At 34.2% G+C, this 13,918-nt stretch overlaps 2 protein-coding genes across 2 annotated transcripts in view; one reads left to right on the top strand and one right to left on the bottom strand.

Moving 5' to 3' along the window:
- The first annotated feature begins 3,850 nt into the window (after positions 1 to 3,850).
- On the top strand, positions 3,851 to 8,737 carry Hn (phenylalanine hydroxylase). Its single transcript, XM_090106170.1, has 6 exons — positions 3,851 to 4,004; positions 6,363 to 6,666; positions 6,766 to 7,125; positions 7,224 to 7,486; positions 7,660 to 7,889; positions 8,119 to 8,737. Exons 1-6 carry the CDS (start codon positions 3,954 to 3,956, stop codon positions 8,273 to 8,275), a joined length of 1,365 nt encoding a protein of 454 aa, XP_089962296.1. The 5' UTR covers positions 3,851 to 3,953; the 3' UTR covers positions 8,276 to 8,737.
- A 706-nt stretch (positions 8,738 to 9,443) lies between these two features.
- Positions 9,444 to 13,918, bottom strand: part of Awh (LIM/homeobox protein arrowhead) — a 39,219-nt gene continuing 34,744 nt past the window's right edge. Inside the window, exons 3-6 of the mRNA XM_090117433.1 lie at positions 11,803 to 12,020; positions 11,327 to 11,569; positions 11,120 to 11,215; positions 9,444 to 10,630 (exon numbers count right to left, since the gene is read on the bottom strand). Of these exons, the coding sequence (XP_089973559.1) occupies positions 10,551 to 10,630; positions 11,120 to 11,215; positions 11,327 to 11,569; positions 11,803 to 12,020 (637 nt within the window). The 3' untranslated portion in view covers positions 9,444 to 10,550. The remainder of the gene's footprint in view (positions 10,631 to 11,119; positions 11,216 to 11,326; positions 11,570 to 11,802; positions 12,021 to 13,918) is intronic.

Consider the following 13,918-nt stretch of genomic DNA (forward strand, 5'->3'; position numbering starts at 1 on the left):
AGGGAGGCTCTAATATATTATTATCGTATGCAAAGATCAACATGTAAATAAAATAATAAAAATAAGAACAATATACAGTACCTATACTGGCTTGATATTTAAATTATATAAAAGGTATGTTTTGATTTTCCTAACAGGCACTGCATGTAAGATCTTAAAATGTAGTAGATAAGTACATACTTAATGGTGCAAGAAATTATTAAGTTTACTTCACGACCCTTTACAGTTTATTCTCGAAGTAGTATATTACGTGATATTATGCAAGATACTGGAAATAATTGAAAAGGTCTGTAAGTGTCACTTATCGGGAAACTGCTTAAAAGCGGTTCATTACATCATACCTATAAGGTACCAACTTGTGATTATTATAATATATTGTTCTATCAATCAACCCTTTGTGAACAGGGTTAAAATATAATCATAATAATATGCAGTTATATTCAAGAAGCAATTAATTGGAACTTTAAGTTTTCACACAATGAAAGGGATTGCTACTAACTGCAGTAAAGTTATTAAAATAAGGGTCGATTTTTCAATGCTTGGATAAAACTTATCCGTCCAATAAAGTATTACACGATAATATTAAAATGTCACATAAACTGTTAAATACGGGCAATTAGAATACGTTTTTAAAATGGTAGTTTTATACAGTATTCGATGAATAAGTTTTATCCAAGCATTGAAAAATCGGCCCTTAGTGTACTAAATACCCTAGTGCAGAAGCTCATATATCCTTAATAAAGGAGTGCTCATTTTCTACACACATAAGTAAATAATCCACAGAAAATAAATATTTTTCTTTATTTACCAATTACCATCGACCCTACAGAATATGCATGCATGCAATATGATAATTTCACTCGACATTTTCAGCTCTTACTCTCTTTCCATGAACTTATATTCCGTAATGGGTAGCTGTAAAAAATTACAATGGACTTCTAGTCAAACTAATTATGTACAAAGAATATGATTAGCATTAGGTAACATTTTTTTACATAAATTCGACGACTTATTGGTGCGACAGTAAGGAAAATATAAAACCTGATGCACCGATGTTAAAAATATCATTAGGTTAAAATTGTAATAAAAATTATTATTCGTTACATTTTGTTAAACTTCGGTAACCTTTATTTGTAGAAAAGTTTTATTATGTTTACAAAACGATATGTAAAGGATCTCGTCAATACAAAGCTTATTTTAACATTACGGAATTAATGGGTACGACCTTGTCGGTGCAAACTAATTACATATAATATTTATAAACACTTCTACAAGACTACAAGTTTGAGGCTGGAATAACATCGGTCATGAACGAGTCGGCATTTGCTTCGAGGGTTGTGGACAATTTATTGTTCTTAATTTGTAAATAGAAGGGAAAGATCTTAAAATATGAATAACATTTTTTTTCAGGCTGTTTCCATATTTCCTACATCCTTTACAAAAATGTAAACATTACTTGCTACCTGCTTTCAGAATGAAAACTTAATTTAAAAATAAATAGCCGCTATTACGCTTGAAATATCGTATATTATGACAACTCTTACTTTTTATTTATTAGCTGTATTTATATATATATTTACTAGCGGTCCGCCCCAGCTTCGCCTGTGGTAAGTACCTACATGTTTAAACTATCCTATCTCTCAAGTTGGATTGAACTGCACATGGTGTGCGAATTTTATTATAATCGGTTAAGTGGTTTAGGAGTCCATTGAGGACAAACATTGTGACACGAGATTTATATATTATGTACCTAATACCCATATGGATGTTGACCACGTATGTGAGCTGTATTTACGTAGTAACTATTTTATTATCTGTGGCTACATGCTCCAGTGACGTCACCACATCGTCACGGCAGATCTACGTCGCAAATAATCTATCTTTTCTATACAAATATTATAAAGAGGAAAGGTTTGATTTTTTGTTTGTTTGTTTGTTTGTATGAATTGAATAGGCTCCGAAACTACTTGGCAGATTTGAAAAATTCTTTCACTGTTGGAAAGCTACATCATTTCTGAGTGACATAGGCTAGGTTTTATCCCGGAAATCCGACGGGAACGGGAACTATGCGGGTTTTTTTTTGAAAACGCGGGCGAAGCCGCAGGCGGAATGCTAGTCTTATATATAAAAATGAATCGCAAAATGTGTTGGTAAGCGCATAACTCGAGAACGGCTGAACCGATTTCGATAATTCTTTTTTTATTATATTCCTTGGAGTACGAGGATGGTTCTTATGTAGAGAAAACGTAAACATGTACCACGGGCGAAGCCGGGGCGGACCGCTAGTCTTATATATAAAAATGAATCGCAAAATGTGTTGGTAAGCGCATAACTCGAGAACGGCTGAACCGATTTAGATAATTCTTTTTTTATTATATTCCTTGAAGTACGAGGATGGTTTTTATGTAGAGAAAACGTAAACATGTACCACGGGCGAAGCTGGGGCGGACCGCTAGTACTAAATAATAATAATATGTATCTCGAAAATATAATATATATTATTTATAATTCTATAATTTTTTTTTCTATTATTTATAACTTTTATCTAATAATATACTATTTAACTAAATTTAAAATAAATGATAGAGCTTTTAAGCCCAGAACTTGCTTATTTGAAACAGTTCCGTTTGAACTCTACATTTTTAATTACTTTCGTTACATTTACTAAAATCTGCCAAACTGCTAACAATTATAATCATAATAACTGTAGTAACTGTGTGTTGTATAAGTATATCAAAGTTTTATAACAAGTATTTAGACGCAGAACCCCATAAAAAGGGTCAATTTACTAACGACCATGAATAGCTGTTATAATTCATCAATAGCGTATTGGTTATAAGACGCAATTTCAACCGAATAGCATCGGCTATCATTGTACTACGTACAAACACTTTATATATTAAAAAGAACATTACATAATCACGAACTTTAGCTTACATATTATTTTTTCAAGCCTCGAAAGGATCTATGTTACTATCACCACCTTAAACTCACAATAAATCTAAGTAGTCGAAGGAATCGAAATTATGCTACCAGAAATAATTGATTTTTAAAGTATCTACATAATATTAACATATATAAACATTAAACAGGCTGGATTTACATGGTTATAGGACATCGGCAGGTTTTGGTGAAAGCAAAAAGTAATCTTAATTTCTTTGGGACGAATTTAAATAGTCCTTTCACCAAAGATAAGAGCGAAAATAATAACCCTATAATATGTTTTATGTAGGATATAATTATTACAACTTTACAATAAAAATACGAAAAGCCTTCTTGGTTACTGGTTCATTTTTAACAATTTAACATGGTATATTATAACTGATGAGGATATTTATGATTACAATTATATTCTTCCATATAACAAAACTATTAAAACAAATCAAAAGCAAGTCAAAATTGCATCCATCACAAACTCTACATTTCTACAAACGAGAGCTTTACGAATGACGACATCCTTTTTTAAAATGTTTTAGGTCTTAAGTACTTTTTTTAAAACAACATGGCAAAGTGCACTTGTATGTCAGTGATTATAAATACTGTTTTTATTTAAATAACTTTTTTAAAACTTTTAGATGTTATTTAAATAAAAATAATGTATCGGTAGAAATCTATAATAGCAAAAATCATAAATAATAGTAATTATAGCAATGATCTTATTTGGACAGTATGAATAATAATTATATCATCTATATAAACTTATATTTAACACCGATATTCAAAATATTTTTCTCCATACAAGATAGTCGTATCGATATAAAATTGTGAGTTAAAGTTTACAAACACAGGGGTTAGCTTGTGACGTCATCCGGCGCGATAAAAGCGGCGCACGCGCTGCTGTTTCGTTTCTATTGCGACCGCGCCTCTTGCTGTGGTGGTGCTCGCGACGCTCTGACAAGACCGCCAGACAAACAAACGACCAGACGATCGGACCACCAGACCAACAGACAAGCATGGACATCCAACAGCCACAGGAGACGCTGTCATCCTCCCCACCTGATAAGGTACGGCTGGTGCAATTTGCGAAATTCTGTATTGTTTTTTTTGGAAAAATTTATCGTGATTTCTATTTTTTTTTTGGTTAATTATATTGAATGAAAATGTTGTGTAAACTTACAATGTAAACAAATTATTAAGTTTTCTATTGTTTTTAAGTTTTATTAGACTAAACTCGTTTAATAAAGTAAACATAATATTTTCGTAAACATAAATTCTTAATTTTGTACATGTATTTTTCTGTATACAGATGTATATCTCGCTGTAAAAAAAGTGTGAAATCTTTATAAATTAATGTAATAATGTCTATTGTGCGATTGTTATATAAGTTTCCAGAACTTAATGCATTTAAATAATCATTTAAAATGCGCAAACAGAAACTCAACTGAACAGGTGTTATACTTCAAAGCCTAGATACAGTATAAAAAGTAAATTCTATTTTACAAATGAAATAATGTAGAAATAGTATATGTAGTGGGGTGATACCAAATCTAACTACAACATCTATATACGAAACCAATGAGTAATCAATACTGGTAATTTAATAGCTCTATTTAAATGTCATACTCAAGACGTTTTTTCTGAAGTAGTGGAACGCGGAAAACGTTCGAGCAAAAACTTAATGTAAACTCGTTAACTAGAGGAAGTAAATAAACAATTTTATACTATATACAGGCAAACAGTAATAATATGCCAGGAAAATACCTAATAGCATGTTATTCTTCATTTTTTGTGTAAAAACTTATAAGTAAATTGTTATTGTACCGCTATCGCCGCTTTTGATTACCCAAAACTTCGCATGTAAACACGTATATTTAAAACATCTGTTATGTAACAGTACCGATTAAACTTACAGAAGCTTTATCTAGTGTTTTCCAAAAAGCTTCAATAAATAATAATACTATATGTTCCATTCAAAAGATTGTTTGGTACCTACATAATATCATGATGTCGCGTTGTGTCGTAATTACAACTATTTGTTTTAATTTTTACTTCTTATTCTGTTTTAAATTATATTTTTTTATGCGAGCTATAATTTTCGATGATAACTGGATTACCGACTTAAGTGTATTAGCACAGACTAATAATAATATACTACGTGGTATCTCCTTAAATACGCAGTGGCCTGCAAGTGAGGATGCCGTAAAATATGGCCTTTGCTTAAATAGATTGTAAATTATATTAGAGACTCATGAACACACAATAATAACGTTTAAAAAAACATTGTTTATTAAATTTTAGTGGTCAATTCGCTATAAAAAGCTTGAAAATATTAATATTAAAAATGAAAAGATAATAAAAACTAAGATAAAAAGTCAGAACTCTAGTAAATTCTATAATTATAATATTATCCTGTTATCCATCGTAAAAGCTTATCAAGGATTAAGTGTTGAGAAAAATACAACAATAGACTCTAGATACAATCTATATCATATATGTATCTCCTTAATTATTTTTAATTATTTATAATCTCTAGAATCAGTTGAACACGTATTTGCATACAAGATGATACCATGTAGTAACTAATTTCGCGAGATAAAATAAATAAATAAAAAATAATGAATTGTTTAAAGTGGATTTAAATTTATAAAGTGGATTTGTTAAAGATCAATCAAATGTATCGATGCCATAATATTAGTAGTAGCATATTCATTAGTACGTTTATACAAAACTTATAATTCCGGAAGTATTAAAAAATAAAGCAATTGCAAATGAAACGAATAACAAAATCTTTCAGTACCATCCCTATTTTTGCGCATAGGTACCTACCAACAAGCACCAATAACATTACGATCGTGGCGTCATAGCCGGCACGCTTGGTTTCGTCCTTAATTATTATTATCTGTGATCTTACTTATCGTTGGTCACATTGGTCACATCGAAGTACAGCGTAACACTCGCAAGGAAATCAACATATTAGGAGAAAGTACCAGAACATGAGCAATACGGCTGACATTATACATCATTTCGTATCACATGTCAAAGAGCAGAGGCTATCAGCAGACACTAAAACCAAGCACTCCCCACTCGGGATATCTTCCAAACATTCAATGGAACGATCGCCTTATCGACATCGCAATTCGATCGATGTATATAAATACATTGACCCTAATTTTGACATGAGGTGATAAAACTAAATATATGTATATAATTTAGATATTCATTGGTGACTGATTTGTTCAATTGAGATCACAATTGTCTCGTAATAGATCATTGCGGAAAATGTAAACATGAATTTGTTTTTAAAACTTAGTTCCTTACTTTCATCACGAACCTTACTTATCCTTTATCTTATATCCTCCCTCTTTATAATATCCTCCCTCTATCTTACTTTCTTATACCAGACAAAAGTATTTTCTTTCCAGCCAAAGTTAATTCATGGCGGTAACTACATAGCCGAGGGTCGTGACTCCAGCAAGTCTACGTGGCTGCTATTCGCCCCGGGGACAAGGGACGAAGCTGGTTCCTTAGCCAGGTTCTTGAGCGTCTTCTCCAGACATGGAGTCAACCTTAGCCACATCGAATCTCGATCTTCCGCCAGAAGGCCAGGCTATGAATTCATGGTGGAGTGTGTGCACGGTTCTGGAGATTTTGGAGCCGCTCTTGAGGAACTGAAGAAAGATACTGGCTATTTAAATATTATTTCCAGAAATTATAAAGACAATAGAGGTAAGACACCGTTAGCTTTCTCGATATATACCTTCTTCAAAAAATGTACTTATTTTAAATCTCAACTCTATCCACGAATGCATATTTTATTACTTACAGCTGCGGTACCATGGTTCCCCCGTCGTATTCGTGATCTGGACAGGTTCGCAAACCAGATCCTCTCATACGGTTCTGAGCTCGACTCCGATCACCCAGGCTTCACGGACGCAGTGTACCGCGCCAGGAGGAAATACTTCGCAGACATCGCTTACAACTATAAGTACGGACAACCCCTACCACGGGTTGATTACACGAAAGATGAGATAGCCACTTGGGGAGTCGTGTTCAGGAAGCTGACAGAGCTGTACCCCACTCATGCTTGCAAAGAACATAATCACGTCTTCCCACTCCTCATTGAGAACTGTGGATACAGAGAGGACAATATTCCTCAACTTGAAGATGTTTCTAATTTCTTGAAAGGTAAATTGATGTCACGAAATAACTTTACAAATTGTTGCAATTTTTAAATATACATTAGCAGTATTTTCGAAAATGAACCCCATTTCTTCTCTCCTCAGACTGCACAGGCTTCACGCTCCGGCCGGTGGCTGGTCTGCTCTCCTCCCGCGACTTCCTCGCTGGGCTGGCGTTCCGCGTGTTCCACAGCACGCAGTACATCCGCCACCACTCCCGCCCCCTCTACACCCCGGAGCCAGACGTCTGCCACGAGCTGCTGGGCCACGCGCCGCTGTTCGCTGACCCTGCGTTCGCGCAGTTCTCGCAGGAAATCGGCCTCGCTTCTTTGGGAGCGCCTGATGATTATATCGAGAAACTTGCCACGGTATGAAATAGTTTGAATAAAAGCAAATCAAATTAAACGAAAAAGTGAGGGATGATGATTTCGTGTGATATTAATTATTGTACATACATATTTTTTCAACAAAAATGACAAATTAGTTCTCTCAGTTATCATAACCGTGGGATATTAATCTAGTATTCTGTTTAAATTTACAGTGTTTCTGGTTCACGGTGGAGTATGGTATCTGTCGGCAAGACGGCCAGTTGAAAGCCTACGGAGCTGGCCTACTGTCCTCGTTTGGAGAACTCGAGTACTGTTTATCTGACAAGCCAGAACTGAAGGAGTTCGATCCTGAAATAACTGGTGATCAGAAGTATCCCATCACAGAGTACCAACCCATCTACTTCGTGGCGAACAGCTTCGAAAGTGCTAAGGACAAGATGATGTAAGTTTCTATGTATATTTTCAACAAGAGCAATATTTCAATTTAGAAAGTAATTTACGACACACCCTTTCATCTTTAATTATATTAATTGTAGTTTTTAATATTTCAGTTTCTTCGTAGAAAACTGTAACAAGTGTATTATTTCGATTTATTTGTTATCTGCAACTTATAATGCGTATGATGAATAGAAAGAGAACAAAATGAATAATTGCAAATGTTAATTTTCCAGCAAATTTGCCCAAACGATACCCCGTGACTTCAGCGTGCGCTACAACCCGTACACGCAGAGTATTGACATACTCGACTCGCAGAAGCAGATGAGGGACCTCCTCCGACAGGTGCACCAGGAGATGAACCTGCTCCTCAACACTATGGAAAAACTATAGATCTATTCATGTGCTGCTCCGATTTATTTGCTGAAGAGTACCTACGTTAGGAATTCCATTAGGTACTTATAAGAGCAAATGTATCAGAATCACTACAAATTATAGTATTAGGCAAAAAAATTTATTAATTACATAAGCATTTATAATAGAAGAATTATATAAGATTATAAGTTAAGTGTTATTGACTAGAGCAAGTTTTACTGACCAAAATAATTTCGATTTAATAACTAGATTGTTTTTTGAATATTTTTGTTTTAAGATAAGATTTTTTATCTTGTATGAGTATTACAATTTTTGTACGATATTGTGAGAAGTCATCACTTTGCATAATAATATCATACACGAATAGTAATCTAATAATAACAAGAATGTATCCTAAAATATTATATTTTATCTGTGATCTAAGCCACTTTTATAAAACCAATTATATCATAGGCCACATGTATATAACTAATAATAATTATTAATTGATTAATAAATAATTAAACTTTTATTTCATTATTTAATTCCCTTTTACTCAAAAACTATGTGTGATTCTGATTTTTCTTTACTTTTTTTGACATTCATTTCGACTGTTGTCTAGACTTTCTGGGAAAGTGGCATCACAATCAATACTTTCAATTACAACAAATTTTCTTCTCCTACACCTACATGAAAACACACCCACACTTACACACAAACAACTTTAAAGTTTACCACTTCAACGAAGATGAAATAAAACAAGAGTAATAACCAACATAGTATAATTAATAATTTGTACAGAATAAACTAAGTACCTAGTACTTATTAGCTACTAATTTACCAAAATGACAAGATGACGGGTCTAAGTCTTAAATAAAATTGAATTTACAATAATTCATCATTAATATATTATATTAACTAACATTTAGATTATTTACAATACTGAACAAATATATTAGCGAGATATAAGCCAAGTAATTGACATTAATTTATAATTATATTGAAAAAAACTATTTAACATAGGTATAAATTAACCTGACTATGCACCTTTATTTTAAACCGGTCGTGGTCCATACTGAAAGAAAGCATTAATGCATAAAGGGAAATTTGTGAAGTGCGGATATTAAATGAAAGCATTTTTTTAAACATAACTTTCTAGTAATCGATAACTAAAATGGACGTGCATTCACACACACGTGTGTATCTATATACGTAATATTAACGTTACATATGCATTGTTTAACAATATTCAAATATCATTAACAATTATTATTGCATCCTTTTCTTCTTTATAAATCGGCTCTTTATTGTTTCACAAAAACAAAGTTTGACAGCTTTGCGTTATTTAAACGGATATTACTGAGTAATTACATCAAAGTAATTATTAATTGCGATATTCAAGTCAAGATTGCGGTAAAAGTTATTTTACTATCTGCTAGTAAATTTAAAGATATATATATTTATGTACATTGCAATTTGTTTACTCAATACAAGCGAAGCGTTACGTAATATACCTACTCGATTTTTAACTTATATAGAAACTACATCATTATAATATTAGGTATATAGGTATTATTTAATTACACATTCAAACGATGTTAATCTACTCGTAATTTGGCACTTTTTATTGTTATCATATAAACGCTTGTCCGTAAAATACATTTTCCCAAAGTAACCTTTCCGTAAGTCGTATTACTGCAGTTAAGTATAATTAAATGCAAAAGCGAAGCATTAAATTATTGAGATATTAAAATCGTGTTTCATAACCGATCTAAAAACAATTTTCTGAGTAATATATTGTACGGACAACCCATGATTATTTATTAATGTTACTTGTTTAATTATAACACGCAATGTACTGTAACTTGGCGAGTAAGTATTTATAAATTAGACGTAAAATATATTCGAAGGAACGTATCACAGTTACTTATAATAAATAAATAAATAAACCTTTTTACAATAATATTGAATATAAAACTAAATAGGGGTCTATATTATTTTTACAATTCTACTTATTTAATAAAATGTTCGGTTATCCGACTGTTCAAAAGGTGATTTAATTGGATTATATTTGAACCTTACATGTAAAATTATTTAAACGGTGTTTCGTCTCTATCGTTTGATAAAGCTTCACGGAGTCAAACAGCGACTAAAGAGTGATTAGTTAAATAGGTAATGAATACATACCCTTACAATAGCAAGGGTTTTGTGTAGAAACAGTGTATCTTCATAAGAATTGAAGTCTACATAAAGCTGGGTCTGAGGGGTGCTACAAGCTGGGGGTTGCGTGGGGATGGGTCACGGGGGAGCTGGCCTATGCTTCACTTTGCATGCAGTGGATTGAAGAGTCTTCTGACAACTCATCCATAGAAGAATCCGTGAACGAAGTTCCATCTGAAATGAGAAAACGATCATTTACGTTTGTGACAAAACAAAGGAGATCCATTTTTTTTAATTTTATATAAAATGAAAAATTACATTTTTATCTTTATAATTTACTGCAATTGAATTATTATTTGTTTGTAAAATAAAAATAACTGGATTATAAATGGTAATTGAAACGCAATTTTTATAATTATTGTCCGCGTGTACTGTGTAGCCTGTAAGTTATAGGTAGCTTGTTCTGAGTAATCAAAAGGGTTAGGACCAGACTTTCACTTTACTGATGTTTTAATTCTACCTTTAAACTGTTTGATTTATTATTTTAAAACATAATATGAAACGTTCATTTATTTCAGACAAGCTCAAATTGGGTTTTAACAAAACTGACATAGAACTGACCTCTAGAATAAAATAACACTGATTCTTGTACCTCAAAACTGATTCAATATGGCTGGGGAATATAACATGAATGTCTTTGCAAAGTAATATTAGAGAACTCACCTATCGGCACAAAAGGAGGTTTGTTCTGGAAAGAGTACGTGAGGTGGAGGTTGATGGGCCGACCAAACCCCACCGGGTCGCTCTCCCGCGACATCACTGCGGACAACACAACCAGTTCACTGACAAATTACACATGACATCGCTATAGGAACATCGCAGTGCAGTTACATCATTTGCAGGTGCAGCAGAGAAACGTGTTCCACTGACCTTGATTCTGTTTCCCTTTCCCGGTGTGCTGGTGTTTCTTTTGCCGCGCCCGGCTGTTCTGGAACCAGACTTGCGTGACCCTCTTGCTGAGACCGGTGACCTGGGCGATGCGCTCCAGGTCTTGCCCGTCGGGGTTCGAGTCCAGCTGGAAGTTCGCCTGCAGCACCTGCAGCTGCTCCTCCGTGAACGTGGTGCGGACCCGTTTCGCCTTACTCTTGTGATAGCCCTCCGAGTCGCACCCATCTGTAATCGAGATTTTACAACATAATACACCTAAATTTAATTTTATATCATTAAATCATTTATCATTAATCGCGTAATTATATAAGATATATATAGCTAGAAATATAAATCTCTACTATCCAGCATAACTACACAATATATTTGAATCAGACAACAACTATTAGAAGGTTTACCGTTTTAAACGGAATCACATATTTATTTACTACTATGTTGACGTCGAAGTGGACTCTTACCATCTGAAGAAATGGAGCCGCCGTCGAGCGTCTCCAAGTAGTGCGGCTTGCAGAGCACGCGGTCCTCGTGCAGCGCGAACTGCTCGCCCGTGGACAGCTGGCGGCCGCAGGCGTCGCACGCGAAGCACGCCAGGTGGTACACCTGCTCGCGCGCCTTGCGCACCCAGTCCGACGACGAGATGCCGCGGCAGCACTTCGAGCACTTCGCGCCGAAGCTCCTGCAACAAACAGCCTTTGACGATCCTGTTCATACGCAGCGATTAATACTGAAATATCACGCACGCCGATGATTAATGGTGCACCCAGCGATCATCGTTTCGAGAGATGATTGCATTTAATAATTACATTTGGGTAACTGCAAGCAATCATGCAATTCAGGCAGGTGATACTCGTATGTGTCCGAGCCCAATTGAGACTGTTTTGCAACACAATCGCGTACCAAAACAGATCTGTTATGTAAAGCTAGACGACATGACGTGTGTCAGAGCTGCTATATTGCTATTGTGTCCATCAGTGCCGCTCACAATGTTTTGACGTCCTGCAAAATGTCCGACTATTTTGTCTGACTACAACTGCAAGTTACATCACATGTTAAAGACGTATATAAATAAAAAATGATTGTGGCCGGAGACTTATATCAAACTTCTTAATTAAATAAATAAATAAATAAATAAATAAATTCGGAATAAAATAATCAATCGCAAAGCACAACATTATGAGCATCATGTCTTTTCCTCCAGATATCAATTCGCATAGCAATATATAACACTTTAGTGTAAATCAATCCCATTCAATGGAACTTAGAACATAAATATTGATTTTGTACGTGTGGAAATTTTATAGTAGGTATATAATTAAGATGAATAAGTAAGGATTGTTATTTCTTATTATATTTATATTTAACCAAATTACATCTAGAAAATATCCCAATCTTCGAGTTCTATCGACAGTGGCACTGGACTCATGGACTTCGGGTTTCGTTCTTTCATTTATAATTATCAGCCGTAAAGCTATAATGTCTCCTAAAAAGGTATATTACATACATAATACTTTTAAAAACATTAACAAACGAGTTACAATAAAGGCTTACTACAAGTGTTTTATAATTTCATTTTAGGTAATCTCGTATCTTTTTGGTTTATGCTGATCTACACAATATAATTTCGATAAAAAGCCGATTTGCGTAACATAAGTTTGTCGCAGCCTATTTATTCAAGTGCGCCGCTCTGAGGGTCGGCGTGCGGCGGGCGTCGGGCATCGGGCCGCGGGCGGCAGGCGGCGGGCTGCGGGCCACAGCGGCAGGCGTGTGTCAACATAAGGACAGAACTACGTTTCTATAATTGTAAGGTTTAACGAGAGCGCTCTGAGCTCGCGTGACCCTCCGCAGGTGAGCCTCCACTGACATTATATGTCGGAAATAAATAAGCTCTAACGGGTATCTAAATTATTTTAATTAATTTCTCTAAAGTATTGCGTACCGTGGACGCGGTTAATGTCAATACATGGCACAAACGCAATCGTCCCATAATGATAGCTGCTAATCGATGCATCTGATCTAATAATGTAGCCGGCCCGATAAATTACATGCAAGTCTTAATTTATTTCAAGGGATGTTTATTTCATTATTATGTTATATCCGCTCGTACACGTATCGCGCATGAATATGATTATTATCGATATAGTAATATTGTTTGCATAAATACAGTGCCTCTTATTTGGAAGAATATATGTAGTTAAACTAGTTATGTTTTTTTTACAATTTGCGATCTTTATTATATTAGTGTCATTATTTTAGTATAATTATACAATTTTTCAATGACTATTCAGTTTAATGTCGTCGTACATAAAATTCAACATTTATAACGTTACGCACCTTTGTTGAACATAGTAAAACGTACTTATAATATCGCGCCTAGTTTATCCAGAGCAGACTGCAGACACTATCAACAAGGCGACGCTATCAAACCCGTTCCAGGGTGCTTTCAATGACATTTGTTGAAAATAAAATAATTGCATTTGTGTCTGTTTTATCGTAATACAAAATAAGGAAAAGTAAAGTTAAATGGTGCGTGGAAAAAACAATGCTAATTGACACCCTTCATGATTAAGGTCGCAC

Source organism: Colias eurytheme, chromosome 1, assembly GCF_061535395.1.
Source record: "Colias eurytheme isolate Ceu_HAF_F1 chromosome 1, ilColEury1 Martin Lab GWU primary, whole genome shotgun sequence".
In the NCBI taxonomy this organism is placed as follows: Eukaryota; Metazoa; Arthropoda; class Insecta; order Lepidoptera; family Pieridae; genus Colias; species Colias eurytheme.

Bases quoted from the DNA above. Each gene is read 5' to 3' on its own strand.
- Hn (XM_090106170.1), top strand. From the start codon at position 3,954: ATGGACATCCAACAGCCACAGGAGACGCTGTCATCCTCCCCACCTGAT. The intron at 7,126-7,223 runs GTAAATTGATGT...TTCTCTCCTCAG, and splicing joins TGTTTCTAATTTCTTGAAAG to ACTGCACAGGCTTCACGCTC. The intron at 7,890-8,118 runs GTAAGTTTCTAT...TTAATTTTCCAG, and splicing joins AGTGCTAAGGACAAGATGAT to CAAATTTGCCCAAACGATAC.